General features: G+C 41.3%; 1 protein-coding gene across 2 annotated transcripts in view; it reads right to left on the reverse strand.

Moving 5' to 3' along the window:
• chd5 (chromodomain helicase DNA binding protein 5) overlaps positions 1-15871 on the reverse strand; it is a 54237-nt gene that overhangs the window by 33312 nt on the left and 5054 nt on the right. For both annotated transcript variants that reach the window (XM_086150009.1, XM_086150008.1), the window contains exons 2-7: positions 11468-11619; positions 4337-4555; positions 1334-1452; positions 526-767; positions 302-414; positions 58-184 (exon numbers count right to left, since the gene is read on the reverse strand). In XM_086150009.1, the coding sequence (XP_086006135.1) occupies positions 58-184; positions 302-414; positions 526-767; positions 1334-1452; positions 4337-4555; positions 11468-11619 (972 nt within the window). The remainder of the gene's footprint in view (positions 1-57; positions 185-301; positions 415-525; positions 768-1333; positions 1453-4336; positions 4556-11467; positions 11620-15871) is intronic.

The raw sequence follows: 15871 nt of genomic DNA on the forward strand, positions 1-15871 counted from the left end.
ATTGGGGAAGATGGAAAAATCACCACAGAGCATGACGAGCAGAGAGAGTAAACATACTTTTCCTTTTTTTCCGCCCACGTCGGGCCTTTTTCTTGGTGGCGGCCCCCGAGGTATCAGAAAGCACAGAGGCACTGTGGATGCTGATGTCATCAAAATCTGACTCCTCTAGGAAGTCCTCTTCACTCTGGAAAAAAAACACACCGGGAAAAGTCCAGTAAGCGTGATTTGATTGCGGGATAAGCTGGGTAGAGCAACCGGAGCTGAAATGACAAGCTGCAGCAAATAAATAAACAAGGCATACCGAGGATGCCTTCTTTTTCTTCCCACTTTGGCCTGTCTTTGATTTGGTCTTCTTCGGCTTCGGTTTCTTCTTGACCTCCTTCACGCTCTTGCTTCTCTTTCTTACTCCTGGCCCTGAGACACACGCGGAACGCGGAACGATCAGAACGCAGATAGGTCAACCGGCTGATAGTCTCACCGTTACTTCTTAGAATATGCGTTTCGTTACCCTTCACCGGGCCTTACCCTTTCCCTCTTTGGTTTTGGCTTTTTTGATTTGCCCAAGCTGAGCACTAAGCTGGCAGCTGCTGACAGAAGTTGGCTGCGCCACGGTAACAGTTTCCACGGCAGCAGCCACAGCGGCGGCCACAGCGGTGGCAGATGCGCCTTTGAACGGGTTGTTGGCACTGAACTCTCTCCACTTGGCCCCTAACACTGTCATCATCTTTGACATCGGGATCTTCGGGTTCTTCTTGGCAATAAGAGGCCTAAGTAAAACCAGCAGGAAAGGAGACAACAGCAGCTTTATTATGTCATACTTCATTCCTGTCCATGTAATTTTTACTACCCCCAGCACCGGAGGGACTTGGGTCTTGATTTGCTGACACCCCGTTGCCCCTTTCGTTTTGTTCTCCCCGCTTTGCTGTGTGTATGTCATGTTTGTGATTTGTCAGGCAACAGCTTGAGGTTTAGCATGCTGGCCCCTGAAAGATAGTGGGTCAGAGCACTGGGTCCCACAGCCTCCCAGCTGTCACAAGCATCCAGTAGGCAGCTGACTGCTCACGGGGAGGGGGGGGGGGGGGGGCGCGGGCGCGGGCACCGCAGGGGCTCGTGCTGCACTTTGTCGGAGCAAAGGCTTAGCCGAGCCAGACAGCCCCAGGTGAGACAGGCTCTTTTTACCAACACAGGCGTTTCCTAGCTCAAACAAAAAGAGCAGTGTTTGCTTGTCACACCGCGCTCCAGTCGCGCTGTGGAATCCTCTCCGCGAGGGACACCGCAGAAACAGAGAGGTTCAACATGGGAGGATAATCCACACGCAAAATGAGATGCTTGCCTGAGGAACTGGCTGAAAGCCTTGTAATTGGTGATGGTTTTATAATCATCCTCGGTAAAGCCGTACTGGACGTCTTCAAGGCCCCACTCTTGCATCAGTTGGCTGGATGATTTGGGTTCCTGAGGGATGCACAGATGACAAAGATCAACAGTTACACACTCAACTAAACTTTATTAGGGAAACATCAAGACACATGATGGGTTAAAAGAGCGGAAGTTTTTTAAGTCTGTGCTGTAAACTTCTCCTCTGCTTTTGGATGCTCCCCTCAGGGGTTGCAACAGCAAATCAACTTCCTCCATCTAACCCTCTCCTCTGCATCCTCTTCTCTCACACCAACAAACTTCATGTCCTCTTTCACTCAATGAATATATAAACCTCAGCATCCTTCTCCGAATGTATTCACTATCCCTCCGCCATACACGTCTAAACCATCTCAGTCTAACCTTATCTCAAAAAAATCCAACAGTTTCATCTCTGCTACCTCCAGCTTTCATTCTTCAGGCTTGATTAAAAACTAATGTTGTCATTATGGATATGATTCACAGATTTTAATATGATAAAGTTTTCATTGTATGGAAAATGGTACAATGCTTGTCCAACTGTAGTACTGAGCAATGCAGTGGATGACAAAAGCCTTCAGGCTTTCATTCAAATGCATTTCCAATTCAAAGATAATTCTATTAGAATATCTACTAAATGAAATGCAAATTTATGCAGGACTCCATCAACCACAGTCACATGGAGATGCTTCATAAGAATAAGCAGTAGGTGGCGCTAACTGGGGTCAGTCGTCATTAATACTGAGTAAGGGCACAATGACACAGAGGAGGTGATTACATGGCAGTATTTGTATGCTTTTTTAATTCAATAATGATTTTGAAGACACATTAGATATCGTTGTGAAATATCTGCCATCCTATGTCTTGAAAAAATGTTATAGTCGTACCTTGTTGTTGCCAATTCCTGATAAGGTACTGACCTAAGATGGCTTTTTTTTTTTTTTTTTGCCGGGAATCAAACAGGGCTTCATTTTAAACTTTCAAACCACAAACCTCAAGAGGGCGGCACAATCCTAAACATTTAACATGATGCGGCGTCACTGTCGGTGTTGATGCTTGTTTCTCGGATTAATTCAAAATAGTCTCCATTGATCCGCGCACCTCGAACATTTTCATCTGTCGGCCATTTTAATCTCACTGGAGGTGTAGATGTCATCACGTCATAAATCACTAGCTCACATTTAAAGAATTAAGAAACATTTTTGTCTCTGTCTCAAGACTGAAACCTGACAGATTTTTTTTTTTTTCAATATTGTGTTTGCCTGTAATTTTTTTTACAAAGTAATTGTTTATGTGCATCTAAATAGATGGATGAAAACCCAGCTTGTACAAAAAAAACAAATGTTTCGTGCTGTATTGTAACTAAAGAAGGAACAGTGGATTTAACAAACCCAATAACTCCCACCACAGGTGGAGTATAGGAAGATACTGGATGGAGCTCTGCTATATTTTAGTGGATGTTGCGTCACCACTATCAAGACATTCTTCACCGTATAACATCAAGATGACATTCATCACTAGCGAAGAGCTTGTTTTTCCGAGGCATATAAAGGGCCACACCCTGCCTCTAAATTAAAATAACAGAGGCGAAAGGAAGAAGAGATGATCCCTAATTTGGCTATGAATTTAAAAAAAAAAGCCAAGTAATTTCCTCTGAAACCGACAGAACCTGATCAATATAGAAAGATATAATAGAGAAAATTATGCTGAAAGGCTGAGAGGTGTAAGCCCCCCATTGAGGGGGGCTTCTCAATGGGGGGCTTCTCACCCCTTACATTTAATAAGAATAAGAATAAGAATAAGAATAAGAATAAGAATAAGAATAAGAATAAGAATAAGAATAAGAATAAGAATAAGAATAAGAATAAGAATAAGAATAAGAATAAGAATAAGAATAAGAATAAGAACAACTTTATTTATCCCGAAGGAAATTGTTGTGCCTGAGTTTCAGGTAAAACATAACAATAATAATAATTCAGACCAGGGGTGTCAAACTCATTTTGGTCCAGGGGCCTTATACGGCGTAATTTGATGCCAAGGGGGCCGGACTCGTAAAATCATTACCTAGAAGTAACACTTAGTCCAGATTTTTCCTTTGTTTTTGTGTGAAGGAGATAAACAGGTCAATTATAAAAATATTTATATGTAATGAACTGTTCATCTACAAAAAACATCATGAATTAATATTAAAAATGAATATTAAAAAAGAATTGATGGAATTACACCCTAAAAATATTGTTGATTTAAAAAAGAAAACCTTGTCACTGTGGGAAAATGTGCCACTAGAATTTATCAGAAAATTGATTGGTAGCATGTATAAGAGGAGGTATAATGTTTACAAGGCTAATGGTGGCTATTCTGGTTATTAAGTCAATCTTTTTAATTTTGCCCATTTTTTTTTTTTGCTATCATTTTTGTGGATTTTATAGAAATAAGAAAAGAAAAAAATGTCTTCACAATGTCAGTAGACATTTTTTCATCAAAAAATCATTTTGTTTTCAAATTTTGAAGCAAAAAATATATTGCAAAGTTACTTTTTCATTTTTCCCTTGACTGTTTTTTTTTTTTTTTTAAACCCACTGTATCAAACCCCTAGATGCAAAGAAACAAAGATTTGATTTCAGGCAGGGGGCCACAAAATATTGCGCCCTGTGGGCCACGAGTCTGAGACCCCTGATTTAGACCTTCTGAAGCAGGAAGGGAAAAGTTTGTTATAGGTATATGATAGCTCATTTGATTTAATTTTCAAAGTCATTAGTGAACACATAATACTTGGGCTCTGGAATTGGTTTACCAAAATAGACATTAAACTATTTTTAATTTTGTTAAAGTGTTTTTTGCTTTTCCTGTTTTATAAGCCAAATTATCTGCTAAGAAAAGAGCCTCCTTGAAAAACCTGTAAAATTTGTATTTTTCTTGGTCCCTCTCATGATCCCAGACTTACTTTCATGTTCCCGTCATCATCGTCTTCCTCATCATCCTCCTCGTCTCTCTTCTTCTTCCTAGGTTTTTTCTCCTTTTTCTCCTTGGGTTTCTTTTTCTTCTTCTTAGTGGGACCATACATGCTGCTTTCGCTCTCTGAACCGATTTCCGGATGTTCCCTTTCTTCTTCCACCTCTGACGTCTCTTCCGGTTCACTGTCAATTCTTGGCTGGATTCCTCCCTGGAGACAAGGACAGGAGATATGGGATGTACAGTATGTCGGGTTCACGCGTTACCAGGTGAGCATCCTTAGTCTCAAGATAAAGCTGGTCCACAACTTTGATATCATGCCAATGAGTACTTGAAAACCCTGAAATTATGATTCAACATTTTTATTGCTTGAATCCAGAGACTAATGATAAACTTGTTTTATTTTTCCTCACGTTTCTTCACTTTACCTCAGTTTATTTACTTATTTTCTAATGATGGCAGAAAATTCTGAAGCAACTTAAGAAAGATATGACCAAAAATGTCTAGAACTGATCAAAAAAATCAACAAGAAACTGCAGCCAACAACTGTTAAAATATGGTAGTAAAGACAAAATAATCAAACTAACAAATTAAAGTTCAAATCAGTGATCCTGTATAAGATGTATTTATGTCTATTCTGTGTATGGCAAAAATAACAGTCACATGAAGCAATACAAATGTTAAAAATGAAATCACAGCCATGGGAATTAAAAAAAAAAAAAACACCCTCAAAGGAAAGTACAAATATAGAAGCAAAAATAGTTTAAAAATAAAAAAGAGGAACACATCTGAAACCCAGTGTTAACCGGTGTGTCAGTCGTGTAGCGGCAACTGCAAAGGCCCCCCTCACTTCATATTTTAAGTGGTGCCAACGAGCTGTAGTGTGTAGTTATAAATTTTTGAGACATGGGAAGTGACTGCCCATGGAGAAGGTCGGAGATGTTGGCTTGGGCTGCACCATCACGAGCTTTACAGAAGGACCGGGCCGATTTATCAGTTTGCCAATATTATCGACCAAGAAGGGCCCGAATGGATCAGCGTACACGCTCACCACTAAGTTGTGTGTGTTGTGTTTAGTGGTCAAAATGCCTGCCAAGTGCTGGTTAATTATGTTGATCTGGTAAAATGCGCTTTCACTCACCAGCCAATAAATCAACTGTGAGCCGTTGACTGGCTGGTAAAATCTGAGCATTCGCTGGCCGTTTGGCAGGTCGAGTAAACATATGACAAACTGGTTGTGTTTTATAATAATGCTAACTGAGCAGCCGATGAGGTACATTTTACATAGTAATTTAAAACCAAAATATGCACAAAAACCCACATGGAAATGGCTTGCATGACAATGTATGATTTTCCATGAAATAAAAAAAAAGGTTTGAATATTGTTTTTTTTTTGTACAGCTGCAGATACAATCATTTCACCACTCATGGAAGATCTAGGAAAGCCTGAGCACTGCTGAGCTCAGTCCTCTCAAAGTAGATATGTTAAGTAATAATGAAGCCAATACTTAAATGTTCCTTTAATTATACCCCGACTTATGACCAATTCCTGTTTCACGACTGATATTTGCGCAACGGAGAAAAAAATCATGACATCTTCTGACAAAAAAAAACCTCTTTTGCTGAAATGTTGGGAATAAAAGAACATGAAAGTCTCTTCTGGGGCAAATATGTACGGCATTAGTTTTATTTCTTATACGGTTTCAGGATAAGACTCCCACGGTGGCTACCCTGGCTCACCACATATTCTTCCAAAGCATCAAGCTTGCAGATCAAAGTTTTTATTTGATGGTATTTTCATAAATGAAATAACGCCATTATAAAGTGCTACTGCCCAATAAATATGATGTGGTGTCAAAGTAGGCGCTCGCTGGCCAGAAATACAACTTTGAACAACAAAACCAAAGAGAGAAACAGAACACCTCAGGCTGTGCAGCCAATCAGCACTCAGAGCCCATCTGCAGACTTTGCTCCCTCCTGCCGGTTTAATGTGAGACATCTGGAGGGCTATAACAGTTAACAGGCACTGTTTGTGTGATCAGGAGTGTTGCATATGAACAAATTCACTGGTGCATGTTGATGATTCTGAGTTTGTTTGTGTCTCGTGTGTGTGTGTGTGTGTGTACACGTGTGCTTGCATCTGTGCGTGCGTGCGTGCGTGCGTGCATGTGCGTGCATGAGAAAGAGTTATCTTTTTCTTTCTCATTATGCATCTCTCATCTAATTATTTTTGTGTGTCTGCAGTAGTATTTAGGCTTGGTTCTTTGTGCAGGAATGTGTACTTTTTTTTCTTTTTAAGTCAATTTATATTTGGCTGTCTCGTGATTGTGTTGCCTAGCTGTTCATTTCACCCCAACTTGCATTTTTCATGCATGTATTTGTCTTCTTTATGAATGTAAAAGTACATATTTATACATATATATGTATATATATATATATATATATAAACATGCATATATGTATGTATATGTATATGCATATATAGATACTGTATAAAAAGAAAGGATAAGGTCTGTGTGTGTCTCTCTCTTGGTGTGTGTGTGTGTGTGTGTGTGTGTGTGTGTGTGTGTGTGTGTGTGTGTGTGTGTGTGTGTGCGGACATGCCACGGAAGTGAATTAGTGCACAGCAGCTTTGTGATCTGCCCGCTGCCTGTTGCTCAGCAGGCCTGTGTGATGGAGAGACTTGCAGGCGTTTTGCTATGTAGTGCAGAGGAAAGGCTCACATTGCCGCAGCACCCACCAACCCTACCAGCAGCCAGGCAGTGTTGCCATGGCAACCAAATTTGAGCAGTGTCTGGCTCTCTCTCTCCCTCTCTCTCTCATGCATGCACACACTCCGTGTTCATTTTCCCCTCACTTTCCCTTCCTCACATCACTCAGACCCCCCTCCAATATATTTTTCTCTTTCACTCTTTTAACAGCCAGCTCGCTCTTTCTCTCCCTCATGCATGCAGACACACACACACACACACACACACACACACACACATACACATTCTCTCTGTTTATTTCCCCCCTCACTTTGCCTTCCTCACATCATCCAGAACCCCCAAAAATATTTTCCTCTTTCACTCTTGTAACAGCCAACTCTCTCTCTCTCTCTCTCTCTCTCTCTCTCTCTCTCTCTCTCTCTGTCATTCTTTCATTATTCTTTCCTTCCATCCTGCCCCCATCTCCATCAAGCCACACATACATAAGAACACACACACACACACACACACCTCAATAGCAGTGGCAGCTAATGGAACAGCGCCATCCAATCAGGCGCGTTTGCATAACGAGCTTGTTATGCAGAGGCCTGTGGTAGCAGAGCTAGTGCTCCAGCACCCGTCTAGACAAATCTCATTTATGCATAAGAAGAAGCGAGCGTGAGATAGAGTGTGAGAGTAAATTGAAGATTGCGAATGGGGGATGGGAGTGGAGGTGAAGATGGAGGAGAGAAATGCAAGGGAGCAAAACCACTGTTGAGAGCAACTGCAAGGACAAGGTAGAAGTGTGCAACTGTGGCTCAGAGTTCAATGTTACACATAAATCACGGATGGGAAAGGCAACATTTGTAACAACAAAGACAGTGTCTCTGCTTTCAGAGGGAAGAAAATCAGATAAGTGCTGATAACATAATCAAATAAAATGCTTTCCCATAATGGCCCTGCATTATGGAGATTGTGGACTATACCGCAGAAAATTATCCGCAATACTAAAAACACTGCTGCAAATGCTGATTTTTTTTTTTTCTAAAAACAACAGAAAAAATGAAGTAACGCTTCAAACGCACAATCTCGGAAAGAGCATTAGACCTTGTGTCAGACCAGCTCATTTCAGAAGAATGTTAAAAATACATGCGGGAGGTTTGTTTGATTCTGTTAAAGCTAAAAGAATATTCCTTCATGTGTATGTGGGTTCTTCAATTAAATTGAAAGGAGATTTAAGAAAGAAAAAAATGCAGTCTCTTCCAGACTTCTATTGCTTCTGCCAGTCACTCTGACCTGAAACCAGGATCCAACTGACAGTCTCTGACCCTGACTGACTTTCGCAGGGGGATGAAAAAGGGAAAATGAAAAAAAAGGGAAAAAAATAAAAAAAAAGAGCAGCACCGTAGTGGCAACGTGGGGACTGAGAAGAGGGGAGAAAAAAAAAAGCGAAGAACACTGACCAGTGTCAGAGGGAGTCCCCCCCTCATTAGCCCACTGAGACCCATAGCTCAGTGTTTACCACTGGCAGCCAAAGGGCTGGATGGCCGCCCACCTAGCCGAGCTCCTCGTAGCCCTGCTGGCATCTCTAGTCAGCAGAGGGGAACATGCTGGCGATGTCTCCGACACGGTGGCCACTGTCGCAAATACAGGCATGAAACACAGCGGCAATCCAATTCGGTAAATTCCTACAATAAAACCAACAATCACCAAAAGCTGGCCTTTGACCATAGCCAAATTGCGCTCAATTGTCAGTCACTCCCGGGTCAAAAGGCTCTGGCGTCGCTTGCGGCTGTTTATCTGCTCTGCTTCTGATCAGCAGTTTTGGAATTAAACCACCTGGTTAGAGCGCAGATGGATAACAGAACCTGGGCACAGCGGCGGAGGCAAGTGATGCAAACTTTGGGGCCCATAAAGAGCAAACACACAGGAGTGTTCTGCAACTATTATTCGGTTCAGATCTTGGCTTCCTCATTGTGGATGGTGAACTCATTTTTTTTATCCCTCCTTAAATGGATCTTTTGGATTTCGTGCCACTTTTTTCTCCATGTACGACTTTGGGGGAGGAAAAAAGGGGACGTTTGAGTCATCTATCTCACATTATTGATGCCATGGTTTGGATTTCACAGCTTTGGTTGCTCCAAAAATTAGCGTCAACACTCAGAACTCCTCCTGTATCCAGATTTCTGAAAACATTGATGGTTCAACCCATCAATGTTTTAAGCATCTGTTTCCCCAGTTTCCAGAGGCTCAGTCTTCTGACTCAAGCTCCAAAAATACCACTCATTTTTAATCAAGCGGTGCCTGAAAATCATCCAGACACTATTGGGATTGACCGAAAGACTTAAGATAAAATATTGCAATCGTTGCGACACAATTTTCAGCTTGAGTTGTAATGTGCGCTGACACGGTCGCATCTGATGCTTATGTGATGTTAAGTGTAATTGATGTAAAAAAAAAAAAAACAACTAAAAAGGAGAAAACATGCTCTGGCAACCGCCTTTCTCGGGCAGGTCTACCCGTGTTAAAATTTATAAAAATGTAATGTAGCGGCTCAAAAATTATAGTGCCGCTGGCTTGGATCACTAAAAACAGCCCTGAAATGGTTTTGAATGCAACATTGATTTATCCACAACATTCCCTGTCTTCACTTCATCTGTATGGTGACTTGGCGTCATTTAAATCAGCCTGAGCATGAAAGCCGGGTTTAAATGTTGTGTTTAAACCTGATTTGGGTAAATATACCGGATGGCACATTTTCAGAAAACTCAACTTTGAACATGAAACTGATTTCTGAGCATTTTCTTGAATGTTTACCGGTCAAATAGTCTCTTGATTTAGATATCTTGGAAACTACAGCCTAATATCAACCCTGTCGATCGGTGTTGAACCTGTGAGTAATAGTTAGTGTCGTCATATGATTCAACAGCTGCCTGTGGCTTTACAGAGATTTACACTGGAGCTATATTCATCTGAAGTGACAGGACCTAGATTGTTTTGATTCATTCCAATGGCTCATGTTGTGCCATTTTTGCCACAGAATGCAGTTGTTTTCAGAGATAAACCTGCAGAGAGACACAGTGCCCGCTCAGCCATCGAGCTGCAATCGGACACTTGTTCAGGGCAAGTCGGCAAACATTTGAGCATTTACTTGCAAAAAAAGCAAAAGTATCAAAGGAGTCAAAAGAGGCTTTAAGTAAGGTTTTATCTCCACCAGGTTGTCGGGAACTCCAAATTAAGGATAATGGTGCTTGGTAGTGACAGGTTCTGCCATTAATAACCTCTCAGCTGAGGTCCCCCTATCAATTCAAAAGCTGATGATGTAAATTCTTGTGTTTGCACTTTGTTTCACAATTGGCTGAAAAGGCAGGTACTCCATGAATGATATATTAAATAAGAATAAAAATATTTGGATAAGTTATAAACCATTACGCCTTGCGCTATTATACACCAAACTATACCACTTTCATCCTCTCGATCTTCCTGAAAAAAGTGATACACAATCTGATTTAGCAGCTTCTTTTTAACCTGAATCCCTTTTCCTGGACTCACAATTATGTTCTACTTTTCCTATCTACTCTTGCAGAAGCAACATCATTTTAGAGTTTGTACATTTTGTGATGAAAAGCATGTGCTACCCACACGATGCGGACAACAATGTTCTTTGCACTGACATAATGACACGAACTCCAGCTGTGGAATTTATGCCTCTTTGTTTCGATTATCTTTCCTTGATTTACAAGTTAGATCTAAAGTGACACTGTCGTTGCAAACAATGGCCATGAAAGGAAGCTTTTGATAATAGCTGACTTTTGTTATTACAGAAATGATAACAAGCATAATACGTAACTGGCTAATAATCAGTGTCCTCTTCTAATAATATTGAGACACTGAGTTTTATTATTGCCAGCATTCCTTGAAAGTCACATGTGGCATCGTCTGAATGTAACAAATTTAGTTTAAAAAACTGAGCTTGGAGCGGCTGAAAACCCAGCTTGTGGTTTACGTGTACATATAAAATTGAAAACCACGGACAGTGGCTGTCAGAGCCCCCACCCGCATGGTTGGCACTCACACACACACACACACACACACACACACACACACACACACACACACACACACCACACTTCTGAACTGCAGTCTCAGCCACCGGCACCACGGGCACAAATCTATGGTCTAAACTGGCACTTGGAGCCCACAGTTTACACTGGCAATGACAGTGATACCATTGCCAAATGCCGCTAAGCCCGAGGCAGTCCACATCTTCACATTTGGATTACGGAGGCAGTCCAAGCAGCCAAAACACACCTTTGATCCAATTGCAGACATCAAAAGAGAATACGGAGGACGGCTGCTTGGGCCAAAACACCTACCGAGCTAATGCATCTGAGGTCGTGACAAATGAAACTGAGTGTGGCTTCAAACCTTACCTCCTTTTTTCTCTTTTTAACTTTGAGCATTTTCCCGTCTTTCATCTTTTTGGGCTTCTTCTTCTTTTGTTGTTTAAGGGAGTCTTCACTGGAGAAGAAGCTCTCGAGGGGCGTGAGAGGGACCATGTTGCGCTCGACTTCATCATCCTCATCTGGACAAAGACAGACACGCAACATTACCAGCTATGAATTCAGGCTGATATAAAAGGATGAATGACAATGAAAAGTTTTGGAAACTGTTCTCACATCAAGAACCTTTCTTATTGAATTCAATGAGCTGAGAGCCAATGCTGATTGATTTAACAAAATGCAAAGTCAAAATAAGACTTTCCTGCTTTAATTCTTTCATACAGCTGGATATGATGTCATTCTAAAAATGCGAATGTTTAAACAAAGATATGAAACTGTTAAACACATCAAGCTATTATCATGATTTGGGATGTCACAAATATTTTCAAAGGAATGTTGGGCCATTGTTGCTTTTAACCAATTTTATTAATTTTATCCAATTTGGGGGGGAGGATGGAAGGAAAGAATAATGTCATAAACCAAATATGAAGTTCATTGTTATCACACATAACAAAATCATGTTGAATTAATTCATTTGAAAATTAGCGCAAGTTCATCTATTTTCTGAAATGTTATGCGTTAGAAGAAGTTGGTGACATTGAGTGGGGGCTATTTTCTGCAAAAGAAAAAATATGCAAACCTCAATTCATCAAAAAAAGATTAAATATTTTATATTTTGGAAAAAAAAATCACAGGCGGCCCGGTGGCACAGTAGTTAGTGCTTTGGCCTCACAGCATGGGTACCTGGGTTTCCTCTGGGTTCTCTGGTTCCCTCCCAAAGTCCAAAAACATGCAATTGGAAACAATTTGGAAAATTGCCCCAAATAAGTGAGTGAGTGAATGTTGTCTGTCTGTAAATGTGGCCCAACGTTTGACAGGTGACCAGTCCAGGGTGTACCATGCCTCCCGCCCGACAGGTGGGATAGCCTCCAGCATCCCCTGCGATCCTGAGTGCAGGATAAGTAGCAGACGACAGACGGATGGATGGAGAAATATTACATTCAGAGGTGAAAAACCATAAAAAAAAAAAAAAAATCCCAACCCTTTTAAGAGTACTTTTTCTGCCTTAGTTTAAATTGTAGAGGTGATTTCTAACAATTGTGCGGCATCTGCAGTCTTAAAATGAAATGGAAAAAAAAAAAGGGAAAATGAATAGTCAGAGTCAGACCAGCAGGAGCATTTGGCAAAACAAACTTCATAATCACACACCGCTGGTTGTGGATCAACTTGAAGCATTAGAGCGCAGACAGATGGAGTGTCTGCCCCACCGCTAAATGGGAGATCCCTGGAGAACCACTAAGGGACACCGAGTGTATCTTCCGCTTTAATGCCTGCTGGGACTGAAGCAGCTCAGTAGTGGCGTGCTGACTACTGAGCACGGCGGACTTTACTGGTGTTACGGCGGGTCACGCAGGAGTGAGTGGGGGGAGGAGGGGGGTCCCGAACAATACATCACCTTAAAGAGCCATGCAGGTTGATCTCAGGACCTCTCTCTCCGCCTGTTCTCTGTGTCTCTGTCTGTCTGACTAGCTGCCTCTCATCCTCTGCCTCCTGCACCTCAAGCACACACAGACTGGAGGGCATGAAATATGCAACGCATGTATCAGAGTCAACCTGCCAGCACTGGGCCTGGAGTCTGACTCCCCCCCCCGAGAAACTGGTGTGGGAGACCAGGGGAGGAGGGATTCCAGCGTAGCAGACACACAAACCTCATCGACCACTTAGCCTCTATTTAGCAGACCCTACATACACACACACACACACACACACAGGCGCCTTCAAAGCCTTAATCACAGCCAACGACAGCCTGATTGTGTGTTTTCTAAACCACTAGACGAGCTGGCTTACTCATCCTGAAGTGCTTATCGGGGGCAATGTGTTGATTTGCCGGATTATGCCACTGTTTGCACCTTGATCGGCCCTCTGTCTTCTAACTAACTCGGACCTGGGGATGATTGGGTGCCTTTAGTATTTTTGCATTTAAAAGTTTAATATATGGAGTACTGCAAGCCTCTTGGGTATGAACTGAAACATGTCAATCAAAAGCAACAAGCTTGTACAGCTATGTTATGCGTAAATAAACAAATGAACATCCCGGCGTCAGATTCTGCTTGTCTGTGCTATTGCCTCTATAACATTCCAACATTCCCTCAAAATGTCATAAAAGAGCTGAGCTGATCTGGAAATGTACCTTTTGGAGAGTGCAAGATCAATCGTTGCCCATAAGAGGCTCCTTGTAGGGGATTTTGGGATCTATGCTCAACTGGTAAAGCAGTTGTGTTATTCAGATGATCAAAATCACATGCTGCAGATTCATACCTTGTTAACTTCATATTTGTCAAGCGGAATAAACTGTGAGCTGAATCAGGCTTTCAGACCAAACGACTTCAAAAAGGTCTATACTTTACACAGCACAATGCTTTTAAGTAATTACAATTCTGCTAAAATGCTTGCATGTTTCAGTTAAACTTAATACGGATATCTACCGCATCCATAAAAGACCTTTCTTAGCAAATTGAGCACAACTTTGTGCAAATACGTTCTGACAACTTGTACCGACTGACTGTACCGATTGACTGACTCCCCTTTCGAGAAACAATAAGGGTGAATTTAGTTATTTTAATGAAGTATCGACAACAAACTCTTACAGAGACTACCTACAAGGTAAACCCGTCTATAATTAATTGAAGGGCAGGGAAAATGTCATAAATTCCCGATCACACAAAGTTGGAATTCAAAACCATGACGCTACCAGCAACTTGTTCATGCTAATAACATGGTTCGAGAGTTGTAAACAGGTCCAGTACTCAGTGTACAGTACAGACAGACTGAGACAACTCAAGAACCGAAATATTCTTCACTGATCCTTGGTAATTATAGATCTTTTAACGTCTGCCAATGATGTAATTATGTGTGATGATTCACTGATTTTCCTTTCGAGCAACAAACACGGAAAATAGCAAATAATAGAACAACTTTGCGCTTGAAATATGTAGTCTCATCCATTGGTATGGGAACAAAAACAAACACACGAAACACACAGGCTCTTGGCAATGCATTTCTATATACATGTTTTTACAGCAGTGAAGTTCAACGTAAAAAAGCTGTCTCGTGCAAAACACCTGCATTGCCTTACAGTGTGAATTCTTCCAGCAGTAAATGTTCTGTGAAATCTCTGCAGGAAACACCCCCAGGGGAATGATAATCTTCCTGCTGGGTGAGTGAACCAGGCTGTGCCAGGTGTTGGAAAGGGTGAAGGTCACTCAGTCATGCACAGAGATCTGGAAGCAGATTCTATTAGGAAAAAGCCCAAATCTCCACTTGGCAGACCAGCCTTCTGTAAAGTGTGGATGGATGGCGAAGCCACGGCTTTGACCTTCCTGCAAGGGCTGGACCACTGGACGACCCATTACTGGGTAGAATCATGAGCATCTCCCAAGAGAGAGCTTGATTACTGGAAAAAAAAAAAAAAGATTAACTCTTTCTCTGTTGGACCAGATGTGGAAGTATCTGCCTAATGCTAACCAGCATTTCTTCCATGACAAAGGAGAGACAAAGGATTTCTTCTCCTCATTCCTTATGTGCTTACAGATCAGTCCGCAGACAAAGACATCCGCAAACCATTAAAAATGCACTAATAAAACTAATGACGGGAAAAAGGCATGGCTTAACATTACAGACATTAAAGTGCAGATGGTTAAAACACTTGATTTATAAAAAAAAAAAAAATAAAAAAAAAAAAGAGAAACATAATGCAGCACTACTGAGCCGCAAACACGTATAAAAAGCATCTTTGATGTCTAGGCTACATACATGCGCAGCAGAAATAAAATGGTGTCAACTTTCACAGAGGGATCCAAAAATAGACCCTTTTCCAATTGGGGATGACATTTGTAGGCACCAGAAAGCCCGAGATAGTCTTTCAATTTTGGAAAAGAAAAATAAACTGCAAACAATTGGACAATCTGTGACAGTGTAAGCACCCAGACTGAAACAAAGGGAATTAGGACACTTTGTGTGCTACAACAAATAAAGGCTGTGTTAGGACAGCTTAAATCCCCTTAGGTCTGGCTTTGACATTGTTGGATTTTAATTGTGTGCAAGTATCTTGATGACAGAAAAAAATCTGACCTGGATTCTTAACCTTGAAAAACTGGATGAAAGCTACCTCCTCAAACCAAAAGCATTAATATGCATTCACCCTTAATTTAGTTTGGACAAAAAAAAACATTGAAATGGCTGAAAAAAAAGCATTATTCAAAACCTTATCCCACGCATCAACCAAATAAAATAGTAATTGTTCCAAAAGTGATACATTTGCAGTATACTGACATC

Source organism: Fistularia commersonii, chromosome 7 (genome assembly GCF_037954325.1).
Source record: "Fistularia commersonii isolate RoL2024-O1a breed Wild chromosome 7, RoL_Fcom_v1.0, whole genome shotgun sequence".
In the NCBI taxonomy this organism is placed as follows: Eukaryota; Metazoa; Chordata; class Actinopteri; order Syngnathiformes; family Fistulariidae; genus Fistularia; species Fistularia commersonii.